The sequence below is a fragment of the Mchenga conophoros genome, linkage group LG23 (genome assembly GCF_057382185.1).
Source record: "Mchenga conophoros isolate Kocher_MC1m ecotype Shallow Benthic linkage group LG23, M_conophoros_male_GT1.1, whole genome shotgun sequence".
Taxonomy (NCBI): domain Eukaryota; kingdom Metazoa; phylum Chordata; class Actinopteri; order Cichliformes; family Cichlidae; genus Mchenga; species Mchenga conophoros.
In genome coordinates, this window is record NC_140547.1 from 49,371,576 (window position 1) to 49,384,470 (window position 12,895).

The 12,895-nt window shown below is 43.6% G+C and overlaps 1 protein-coding gene across 1 annotated transcript in view; it reads left to right on the plus strand.

Annotated features, from left to right (window-relative positions):
• The window catches only part of LOC146548234 (NACHT, LRR and PYD domains-containing protein 12-like), a 33,610-nt gene extending 21,772 nt beyond the window's left edge, over positions 1-11,838 (plus strand). The window contains exons 4-7 of the mRNA XM_085263824.1: positions 2,855-3,052; positions 5,426-5,602; positions 10,528-10,701; positions 11,377-11,838. Of these exons, the coding sequence (XP_085119950.1) occupies positions 2,855-3,052; positions 5,426-5,602; positions 10,528-10,701; positions 11,377-11,386 (559 nt within the window). The 3' untranslated portion in view covers positions 11,387-11,838. The remainder of the gene's footprint in view (positions 1-2,854; positions 3,053-5,425; positions 5,603-10,527; positions 10,702-11,376) is intronic.
• Positions 11,839-12,895: the final 1,057 nt, after the last annotated feature.

A 12,895-nucleotide genomic window follows, 5' to 3' on the forward strand; every position in this document is an offset into this window, starting at 1 on the left:
ATTACTAGTTAACGTTAAAGGGATGGTTGGCTCAAAAGAGCTCTGATTGTTTGTCAGCCTGGCTACAGTGCTGAAGAGAAACCTGGGGTTGTTCTTATTTTCTTCAATCAGTGATGAATAGTAAGATGTTCTGGCTTTGCGGAGGGCTTTCTTATAAATCAGCAAACTATTTCTCCAGGCTAAATGATGATCCTCTAGATTTGTGACACGCCATTTCCTCTCCAGATTACGAGTCATCTGCTGGCATTAGTACGCTGTTAAAAGAAGAACTCAGAAATGCATTGAAAGAAGACAATATAAGGGCTGACGTGCAAGGGCTGAGAAATGAGATCGCTAACAGCATGGCGGCGACGTGCGGCGAAGTTGATGGAGTAAAGGTTACAGTGAAAGAAGCTGAGGATGGGCTGTCAATGTGGAGCGATGAGGTGACCACCCTGCAGTCTACAGTAGAGAGTATGAAGGAGGAGCTGTCTGACCTGAAGGATAAATGTGATGAAGGCAGGAAGCGAAGAGCTAACATCCACATCATAGGGATCCCAGAGGGCCTGGACTCGAGCTCCTCCACGGCCGTATCCGTGCTACTACGTGAAGTGCTGGGTATGGATAAAGACGTTATTGTCGACCGCTCACACAGGAGCCCTATCCTGAGAAAGCCAGCTGGTAACCCGCACGCCGTCATAGCCGAGCGTCACTACTACCAGGATTGTGTGGCTACGCCGTGCCAGGGCCCAAGCCCCGCTTGAGTTTAACGGACAACCTATTGCAATATTACGACTGGGCAATATGACCCAAAGTTCATATCTCGATATTCTTTAGCTGGATGGTGATATACGATATATATCTCGATATTTTTAAAGCCAGAAAGTACGAACAAAAAGAGAGTTCTTAGTCAAAGCTGTGTCCCAAATCTCACACAGGCACATTTATTAACATACAGCGTAGATGTACATGAAACAATTACTCAGGAATAAATGATCAGCATTTATTAAATAATCATGCTCCATAAATAAAAGAAAACAATGTTGTGTTTGTGCATAACAAAAAGCTCACAATCGTGCAGTCAAAATGTAAACAGACGCTGAGCATAATAACAAGCAGCTGCTCTGTTCCCAGGTTCTACTGCGTGACTGACAGCCTGGAGTTTGAAACCCTCTTTGTAACCGTGTCTCTTACAGGTGCCATTTATGGTCCTTATACACACTCAATACAGTAATATTACGTTGAAGCAGAGTACGTATCACTCCGCGAGGCTCCTCGTAGCTGTAATGCTCCAACAATCCATCAAGCGGTGCGGCCTCGTAGCTGAGCAAAGTCGTACCAAAACATCTTTTGAAAGGTTTCTGAGCGCCGTGTAGCACATAAAATCGGTTCGAGGTCAGTAAGCACAACCAGAATTCATCCATAAGGCGCACTGTCGATTTATGAGAAAATTACAGGATTTTAAGTGCAGAAAATATAGTTTATGGTTTTCCTTTGATCTTAGCAAATATCTACGCCTCTAATTGGGACGATCACAGATTTTTCACTAATGTCTTTGCGCGGCTCCCCAATATGTCATCACACAATATCATCTTTGAGGGAGACCTAAACTGCTCATTATCTGCTATGGACCACAGTTCACACAAAAGTACACTTAGTCCAAAGTCAGCATGCGTCATTCAGAGCTTTCTTGATAATTATGGGCTGGCTGATGTATGGAGATTTCATAATCCTGCTTCACATCAATACTCTTTTTTTTCTAATGTCCATAAAACATATATTTGTATAGAAAAACGTCTCCCTTTAGTTACAGAATGTGATTATAAGACTCTGGTGATTTCTCCTCTTGTTTTTTCAATGTGTATTCCTGATGCCTGCTCCAACTATCAGCCATGGAGATTCAACTCAGTGTTGTTAGCAGATGAAGAGTTTGTCAGTTACAAAAGGTCTCAAAGAGATTTTTTTTCTATCAATCAGACCCCAGAGATGTCATCATCAGTCATTTGGGAATCTCTAAAAGCATCTGAGAGGCCAAATAATTTCATTTTGTGCCAAACAAAGTGCAACACTGAAAGAACATCATCCATAAATATTGAGTAAGAACTGGACTCTCATACAGCGAGACTCAAATGCCTTTAAACATCAGCTTATCCTGCTGATCCAAGTCCAACACTGAGTTTGTAAAAACATGTTTGTCAATCATTTTGTTTGGTTTCTGAGGAAAAAGATTCAATAAGTTGCTGCTAATACACAACATTTCATCATATTTCCTCATAACCCTCTTTTGTCTGACCATTTGATCCCATTTGAATTTGCAATAAAGGATCCACAGAGTTTGGTGACAATAATGACAGTAGATGTTTGTGTGAAAGTGCTGGAAGCAAATGAGTGTGTGATGTTCTTTCAGTGTTGCACTTTGTAGACGCTCCCTGAGCACTGGTCTCACAGCCAGCTGCACATAGAGACCAGTGTTGTTAGTCCAGGTCAGAAGATGACTTGTTGGAATGAAAATGAGCTTGTAGTTTGTCTGCTTTAATAATGTGACTGGAAAAAGGTGTTGGACTTCAAATATGTCCATTTCTGTCACACTTCACCTTTAAAAGTGAAGCCATGTGGTTCCTGGAAGGAAAAACACGACTTTTTCAAGTCTTTGTCCTGTTTTTATGAGAAATGTACGACTTTAATGTGAAACATTCAGAGTTTTTTCTCTTGTTGTGTTTGTTTGAAGCTGCTTCCTGTTGGCTTCAGCTGTTTGGAGTTTCCATTTTCTAAACTTCTACATTCTGAACCTTCTTCAGCTCTGAACAGATGATGAAACACTGAATGATTTCAAGCTCTTTGTCTAATAAACTTACATCTTTCATTCTTTATACAGATTGAGGAGCTGTGGTTTGTCAGAGATCAGCTGTGATTATCTGGCAGCAGCACTGAAGTCCAACCCCTCCCATCTGAGAGAGCTGGAGCTGAGTAATGACTCCTCCTCTTCTTCAACTAAGAACAACCTGCAGGATCCAGGAGTGAAGCATCTGTGTGGTTTCCTGGAGAGTCCAGGATGTAAACTTGAAACTCTGAGGTCAGTCAGCATGTTTTAGTTGTGCTGAGATGAATATGATGTGAAAGTTGTGCTGACACTAAACTGCAGACATCAGGCTGATATTATACTGATCCACACTGAGGATCTTCATGGTAAAGTCTGTTTTCTTCTTCTCTGGTTTAGTCCATTGACTGCAGCAGAACAATGTTCACATTTCAAACCTTCAAAGAAGAAGAAAAATCCTCCACTGGAAAATTCACTGTGAAACTCTCAAACTCTTCATTGCACCTTAAAGTCTGTCTGACACTGAAATCCAAAGCAAAATGTGCGTTTGCTTTACAGACAGCAGTCCAACACAAACATACACACATCATCCAAAACACAGTCCAACATCCAAATCTCCTCCACTGCCAGCATGAATGATGGGAAAGAGAAGGAGGAACACTCTGACATTCAGGGTTAGAATGAGTTTCATCAAGCAGACTGTGAAGATCAAAGCTGCATTAGAAAGCTTACATGAATGAATGAGTGGACAGAAGTGGACAGAGATCATCTGAAGCACTTCAAAGGCTTTAAATCAGCACATTTCTCTTTATTCTTTATCAACTCTGTTAGTTTCTCTCAGTTTTCTGTGGAATGAAGCTAACAGCAGGCTAATAAGATGCTGACCAATAGGTTTCTATTAAAGGTTGTAATTTGTATATGAAAAAGTGCTTTGGCTCAGCAGGGATCAGCTTACAGGTAGAATACAGCTGCTGGATGGGATTAGCATGTCATAGCTATCTACCAAACTGCTAACTGGGGGATTTCAGGCCATCTATGGATCATTTTTGCTAACTGTTTATTCAGCTTAGGCTCACAGGGCTGCAGCCTGTGCCCTAGCTGTCATAGGGCAAGAGGCGTGGTCCACCTGCACAGGTGAGCAGTCCATCACAGGGCCAACAGAGAGACAGAGAAGCACTCCCTCACATCCACACCTACAGCCAATTTAGAAGCACCAATGAACCTAAGCAGCATTTCATTGGACTGTGGGAGAACATCCAACCTCCACAGAAAGGCCCAGCTGACCAACAAGCTTCAACCTACAACCTTCTTGCTCTAAGGCACTAGTGCTAACCACTTTTGCCCATTTCAGCCCAAATCCTGCATCTTCCTGTTTCTGACTCCAGGCCAGCTCCACTAACACTTTCTCATCAGACACTGCCACCTAGTGGAGGAAGTCTTAGTTCCATTTGAAGCTTCAGATTACAGTTAGTTCCTTTACAAAGAGGTGGAGGTGGTGGGGCCACAGCACCATCATCACTGAGTGCCATAGGACACTTAACCTTTGTTTCCATATGCTGGGAACTTCCTGTTGTTCCAAGGAGGACTGGAAAATGTGTGAAAATCTCCCAGTCAGTTCCTCACAGCACACTTCAATCATTTCCCTCCCACAGCATCAGGACCAGGGCTTTTTCTCTCTTTGGTCCCACTAAGAGATTTCCACACAAACACCTCATCAGTGGGACTCTCAGAGCTACCAGCCCTTTGCTACAATCACAAAGCTCTTCATTGAAATCAATGATATCAAAGCTGGAATCAAATGAGTCCAAGTCTTCTGCTGATTCAGCATCACATTCATCTTTGCTCCTTGTTCTGCATCCCCACCATGGACTTCATTCCTTTCCAAGCCAGCCTTGAGTGTCCTTTATTCAGCTCATCCTCTGCTTTACTTTTACACCTGATTTTAGCTGCTTTATCTCTCTTTCAACAGGTTTCTGTGCCTCAATCTTTTTCTTCTCTCCCTCATAACAAGACAGCTTCTTCTGCCTGAGAACATGTTGGAGTGATTTACTAATCCAGGGCTGCTTATTGGGGAAAATACTTCCTGTTTCCAAAGTAATCCCCATTTTTCCCAGAAAGAAATGTCAGTAGAAATCGATGATCTAAGTGAGAACATGAGCCTTTAAAAAGTCCCAGTGGGTGCAGTCAAAGCAGTCCCTCAGTCCCAGTATAGAGTCTTTGGTCCAGACTGGAACAACTGTGTGCCCAGTTTGAGCTCTCTTCAGTGCTGTGACCTGACAGACCCAGAGGGGCCATCACATCACATTTAGAAGCTCCCCTGATGGAGCCACAACACATGTCCAATACTTAGTCTGTCTTGTTGGACCAACTGGAAGAAATGATTCAAGGACTTAGTCACAGAACAGAGATTCAAATCTCCAAAATCCAACTGGCTGCATCAGGACATATAGTCTGAAACTCTGCACAGTTTCCTGTTTGAAGCTGCTTCCTGTTGGCTTCAGCTGTTTGGAGTTTCCATTTTCTAAACTTCTACATTCTGAACCTTCTTCAGCTCTGAACAGATGATGAAACACTGAATGATTTCAAGCACTTTGTCTAATAAACTTACATCTTTCATTCTTTATACAGATTGAGGGGCTGTGGTTTGTCAGAGATCAGCTGTGATTATCTGGCAGCAGCACTGAAGTCCAACCCCTCCCATCTGAGAGAGCTGCACCTGAGCGCCAACGTGAAGCTGCAGGATCCAGGAGTGAAGCATCTGTGTGGTTTCCTGGAGAGTCCAGGATGTAAACTTGAAACTCTGAGGTCAGTCAGCATGTTTTAGTTGTGCTGAGATGAATATGATGTGAAAGTTGTGCTGACACTAAACTGCAGACATCAGGCTGATATTATACTGATCCACACTGAGGATCTTCATGGTAAAGTCTGTTTTCTTCTTCTCTGGTTTAGTCCATTGACTGCAGCAGAACAATGTTCACATTTCAAACCTTCAAAGAAGAAGAAAAATCCTCCACTGGAAAATTCACTGTGAAACTCTCAAACTCTTCATTGCACCTTAAAGTCTGTCTGACACTGAAATCCAAAGCAAAATGTGCGTTTGCTTTACAGACAGCAGTCCAACACAAACATACACACATCATCCAAAACACAGTCCAACATCCAAATCTCCTCCACTGCCAGCATGAATGATGGGAAAGAGAAGGAGGAACACTCTGACATTCAGGGTTAGAATGAGTTTCATCAAGCAGACTGTGAAGATCAAAGCTGCATTAGAAAGCTTACATGAATGAATGAGTGGACAGAAGTGGACAGAGATCATCTGAAGCACTTCAAAGGCTTTAAATCAGCACATTTCTCTTTATTCTTTATCAACTCTGTTAGTTTCTCTCAGTTTTCTGTGGAATGAAGCTAACAGCAGGCTAATAAGATGCTGACCAATAGGTTTCTATTAAAGGTTGTAATTTGTATATGAAAAAGTGCTTTGGCTCAGCAGGGATCAGCTTACAGGTAGAATACAGCTGCTGGATGGGATTAGCATGTCATAGCTATCTACCAAACTGCTAACTGGGGGATTTCAGGCCATCTATGGATCATTTTTGCTAACTGTTTATTCAGCTTAGGCTCACAGGGCTGCAGCCTGTGCCCTAGCTGTCATAGGGCAAGAGGCGTGGTCCACCTGCACAGGTGAGCAGTCCATCACAGGGCCAACAGAGAGACAGAGAAGCACTCCCTCACATCCACACCTACAGCCAATGTAGAAGCACCAATGAACCTAAGCAGCATTTCATTGGACTGTGGGAGAACATCCAACCTCCACAGAAAGGCCCAGCTGACCAACAAGCTTCAACCTACAACCTTCTTGCTCTAAGGCACTAGTGCTAACCACTTTTGCCCATTTCAGCCCAAATCCTGCATCTTCCTGTTTCTGACTCCAGGCCAGCTCCACTAACACTTTCTCATCAGACACTGCCACCTAGTGGAGGAAGTCTTAGTTCCATTTGAAGCTTCAGATTACAGTTAGTTCCTTTACAAAGAGGTGGAGGTGGTGGGGCCACAGCACCATCATCACTGAGTGCCATAGGACACTTAACCTTTGTTTCCATATGCTGGGAACTTCCTGTTGTTCCAAGGAGGACTGGAAAATGTGTGAAAATCTCCCAGTCAGTTCCTCACAGCACACTTCAATCATTTCCCTCCCACAGCATCAGGACCAGGGCTTTTTCTCTCTTTGGTCCCACTAAGAGATTTCCACACAAACACCTCATCAGTGGGACTCTCAGAGCTACCAGCCCTTTGCTACAATCACAAAGCTCTTCATTGAAATCAATGATATCAAAGCTGGAATCAAATGAGTCCAAGTCTTCTGCTGATTCAGCATCACATTCATCTTTGCTCCTTGTTCTGCATCCCCACCATGGACTTCATTCCTTTCCAAGCCAGCCTTGAGTGTCCTTTATTCAGCTCATCCTCTGCTTTACTTTTACACCTGATTTTAGCTGCTTTATCTCTCTTTCAACAGGTTTCTGTGCCTCAATCTTTTTCTTCTCTCCCTCATAACAAGACGGCTTCTTCTGCCTGAGAACATGTTGGAGTGATTTACTAATCCAGGGCTGCTTATTGGGGAAAATACTTCCTGTTTGCAAAGTAATCCCCATTTTTCCCAGAAAGAAATGTCAGTAGAAATCGATGATCTAAGTGAGAACATGAGCCTTTAAAAAGTCCCAGTGGGTGCAGTCAAAGCAGTCCCTCAGTCCCAGTATAGAGTCTTTGGTCCAGACTGGAACAACTGTGTGCCCAGTTTGAGCTCTCTTCAGTGCTGTGACCTGACAGACCCAGAGGGGCCATCACATCACATTTAGAAGCTCCCCTGATGGAGCCACAACACATGTCCAATACTTAGTCTGTCTTGTTGGACCAACTGGAAGAAATGATTCAAGGACTTAGTCACAGAACAGAGATTCAAATCTCCAAAATCCAACTGGCTGCATCAGGACATATAGTCTGAAACTCTGCACAGTTTCCTGTTTGAAGCTGCTTCCTGTTGGCTTCAGCTGTTTGGAGTTTCCATTTTCTAAACTTCTACATTCTGAACCTTCTTCAGCTCTAAACAGATGATGAAACACTGAATGATTTCAAGCACTTTGTCTAATAAACTTACATCTTTCATTCTTTATACAGATTGAAGGACTGTGGTTTGTCAAAGATCAGCTGTGATTATCTGGCAGCAGCACTGAAGTCCAACCCCTCCCATCTGAGAGAGCTGCACCTGAGCGACAACGACAACCTGCAGGATCCAGGAGTGAAGCATCTGTGTGGTTTCCTGGAGAGTCCAGGATGTAAACTTGAAACTCTGAGGTCAGTCAGCATGTTTTAGTTGTGTTGAGATGAATATGATGTGAAAGTTGTGCTGACACTAAACTGCAGACATCAGGCTGATATTATACTGATCCACACTGAGGATCTTCATGGTAAAGTCTGTTTTCTTCTTCTCTGGTTTAGTCCATTGACTGCAGCAGAACAATGTTCACATTTCAAACCTTCAAAGAAGAAGAAAAATCCTCCAGTGGAAAATTCACTGTGAAACTCTCAAACTCTTCATTGCACCTTAAAGTCTGTCTGACACTGAAATCCAAAGCAAAATGTGCGTTTGCTTTACAGACAGCAGTCCAACACAAACATACACACATCATCCAAAACACAGTCCAACATCCAAATCTCCTCCACTGCCAGCATGAATGATGGGAAAGAGAAGCAGGAACACTCTGACATTCAGGGTTAGAATGAGTTTCATCAAGCAGACTGTGAAGATCAAAGCTGCATTAGAAAGCTTACATGAATGAATGAGTGGACAGAAGTGGACAGAGATCATCTGAAGCACTTCAAAGGCTTTAAATCAGCACATTTCTCTTTATTCTTTATCAACTCTGTTAGTTTCTCTCAGTTTTCTGTGGAATGAAGCTAACAGCAGGCTAATAAGATGCTGACCAATAGGTTTCTATTAAAGGTTGTAATTTGTATATGAAAAAGTGCTTTGGCTCAGCAGGGATCAGCTTACAGGTAGAATACAGCTGCTGGATGGGATTAGCATGTCATAGCTATCTACCAAACTGCTAACTGGGGGATTTCATGCCATCTATGGATCATTTTTGCTAACTGTTTATTCAGCTTAGGCTCACAGGGCTGCAGCCTGTGCCCTAGCTGTCATAGGGCAAGAGGCGTGGTCCACCTGCACAGGTGAGCAGTCCATCACAGGGCCAACAGAGAGCGACAGAGAAGCACTCCCTCACATCCACACCTACAGCCAATGTAGAAGCACCAATGAACCTAAGCAGCATTTCATTGGACTGTGGGAGAACATCCAACCTCCACAGAAAGGCCCAGCTGACCAACAAGCTTCAACCTACAACCTTCTTGCTCTAAGGCACTAGTGCTAACCACTTTTGCCCATTTCAGCCCAAATCCTGCATCTTCCTGTTTCTGACTCCAGGCCAGCTCCACTAACACTTTCTCATCAGACACTGCCACCTAGTGGAGGAAGTCTTAGTTCCATTTGAAGCTTCAGATTACAGTTAGTTCCTTTACAAAGAGGTGGAGGTGGTGGGGCCACAGCACCATCATCACTGAGTGCCATAGGACACTTAACCTTTGTTTCCATATGCTGGGAACTTCCTGTTGTTCCAAGGAGGACTGGAAAATGTGTGAAAATCTCCCAGTCAGTTCCTCACAGCACACTTCAATCATTTCCCTCCCACAGCATCAGGACCAGGGCTTTTTCTCTCTTTGGTCCCACTAAGAGATTTCCACACAAACACCTCATCAGTGGGACTCTCAGAGCTACCAGCCCTTTGCTACAATCACAAAGCTCTTCATTGAAATCAATGATATCAAAGCTGGAATCAAATGAGTCCAAGTCTTCTGCTGATTCAGCATCACATTCATCTTTGCTCCTTGTTCTGCATCCCCACCATGGACTTCATTCCTTTCCAAGCCAGCCTTGAGTGTCCTTTATTCAGCTCATCCTCTGCTTTACTTTTACACCTGATTTTAGCTGCTTTATCTCTCTTTCAACAGGTTTCTGTGCCTCAATCTTTTTCTTCTCTCCCTCATAACAAGACAGCTTCTTCTGCCTGAGAACATGTTGGAGTGATTTACTAATCCAGGGCTGCTTATTGGGGAAAATACTTCCTGTTTCCAAAGTAATCCCCATTTTTCCCAGAAAGAAATGTCAGTAGAAATCGATGATCTAAGTGAGAACATGAGCCTTTAAAAAGTCCCAGTGGGTGCAGTCAAAGCAGTCCCTCAGTCCCAGTATAGAGTCTTTGGTCCAGACTGGAACAGCTGTGTGCCCAGTTTGAGCTCTCTTCAGTGCTGTGACCTGACAGACCCAGAGGGGCCATCACATCACATTTAGAAGCTCCCCTGATGGAGCCACAACACATGTCCAATACTTAGTCTGTCTTGTTGGACCAACTGGAAGAAATGATTCAAGGACTTAGTCACAGAACAGAGATTCAAATCTCCAAAATCCAACTGGCTGCATCAGGACATATAGTCTGAAACTCTGCACAGTTTCCTGTTTGAAGCTGCTTCCTGTTGGCTTCAGCTGTTTGGAGTTTCCATTTTCTAAACTTCTACATTCTGAACCTTCTTCAGCTCTGAACAGATGATGAAACACTGAATGATTTCAAGCACTTTGTCTAATAAACTTACATCTTTCATTCTTTATACAGATTGCAGAGCTGTGGTTTGTCAGAGATCAGCTGTGATTATCTGGCAGCAGCACTGAAGTCCAACCCCTCCCATCTGAGACAGCTGGACCTGAGCTGGAACAACCTGAAGGATCCAGATGTGAAGCAGCTGTCTGATCTTCAGCAGAGTCCAGACTACAGACTGGAGACTCTGGAGTAAGTAGAGTGATGGAGTGAGTGGGTGGTGCTGTCAGCAGTATTGTACTAAACACAGTCAGTATGAAACAAAGATCCAGTGTTTCCTGTAAAGCTGCAGCTTCTCAGTGAAGCTGTGAGAGGAGAACGGTGACAGGCTTCAGGATTGGACACAAACACTTCCTGTTTCTCACCTTTATGGTCACCATAGTAACGGCTGACACGCTCTGATCAAACACTGTCAACAGCCAATCAGCTCTCTGAACAAAGCAGCACGCAGACCAATGACTGCATTGATTTCCAAGTTTAAAGCAGTGAAGAACACAGTCTGTAGGTGAGGAAGAATTTAGTGAGAGCAGATGTTTGGATGGAATTCCTCCAGTTAACAGCTGGAACCGTCCATCTGGATTGTTGGGCTTGTTGTTGGGGTTCCTACAGAGCTCAGAGTGGACACACCAAGGTTCTTCTAATGAATGAAAGTCCAAACTCAAACTAGGAGGGAAAAACATTTTCAGCAACTTCAATAAAAATCCAAAGATTAGAAAAAGTGAAGCAACAATGAGTCCTAGTACAGTCCCAGCACTGACGTCCCTGCTGCTCTTTATACTGGATGTGCTGCATCACTGACTGACAGCTGATGAAGAGTCTCTGGAAACACTCGTTTATCTCCTCTGCTCTTCCTCCTTCTCTCTGCAGGAACTGGTGATGATGGTAAACAGGACGGTGTGTGTGCTGAGAGAGGAGCAGCTGTGTCCTGATGATCCAGAGAGGTTGAAGCAGCAGCAGCTTGTGTGTAGAGACGCTCTGACTGGGCCATGTTACTGGGAGGTGGAGAGGAGAGCTTCATCCAGCAGTGACTGACAGAGGAATGAAGTGCAGATGACTGTCAGTGCTGCAGAGTGAACTGCTCTGAGAACAGCTCCACTGTCAGACACAATGTAGAGTCCAGCATCAGCCCTGTGTGTCCCTCTGGATCTGACAGAGGATCATCAGTGTATCTGGACTGCTCTGCTGCTGCTCTGTCCTTCTACAGTCTCTGCACAGTCTCTGTCTCACTCTGGAAAGATTTTACAACTTGTTGTAATTACAGAACGTTAATATAATATTCCAACATGTGATCTTCTCTTTATTTCTGACTCTTTACCAAATAAAGAAAAACCAAACTAACAAACAGAAGCTGTCGTGTCCTTTTTCACCACATCTGTGAATCTTTTCTGTGTTTTTCCTCTTTTCCTCCTTCCTGCAGCTCCATCTTCATCATTCTGTGTCCAGTATATGTGAACACGTCCAAAGCATCTGAGCATCATGTTACCCGTTTGTGTGAGTTACGCCTGTCGTTGTGTTGTGGTGTATAAATAAGGGGCAGGAGACAGCGCTGGATCTCTGAGTTCTTTACTCTCAATTTCTGCAACATCTGCAATATCTAGAAATGCAAACCTGTGAGCTGTGTGTGTTGTGCGTCTGCTCGGCCACCTCTCCTCCGGCCGTGCTGGAAGCAGCTGTGCGTTTGACAGTTTTATCGACTCGACAATAATCGAACAAATTAAATGTTCAAAAATATCAACTTAAGCACTTCAAAGTCAACAAAAAGCTTAAAACAATGAAATAATATTTCACTGACAAAACAACAGCTCATAAGAACGATACACAAAATAATACAGAAACAAACAAATAAAAGTTATTAACCAGGATCCATGTTTTTGTCACAAACACTGAATCAGCTGATTCACTCTTTATGTTTCTGAGTTTGTTTTGTGATTATAGTTCTGGTTTCTGTTTCTGTGTCTTCACTGTGTCCCACGTCTCCTTACTTTGGACTCTGTGTTATATTTCCTGTTTTACTTTGACAGTCCTGTGTTACTGTTTCCTGTCTCGTGTGTGTAATTGGTCCCAGCTGTGTTTCCCTCCTGTCTCCCGTTCCCTGATTACTAAACTGCGTCCACGCCGCCGGCGCTCCTCTCCACAGCTGGATTCCAGGATTTCAGAGCATCCAGCTGTGGTGAGTGATGGAGACACTTTCTCTGCTCCCTCAGTAATCAGGACAGTTTATTGAACATCAGAGGACATAAAGGACTGTTTTTCACCTGCCCGTTCTGAACCTGGACATTAAAGACTGCTGGCTTCAAGGACATTAATCCCAGTGTCAGCCAGCCAATAACAGCCTGTGTTTTTCAGCTCTTTAGGAGTCAGAAATGAGAAAGACACAGACTGCTAA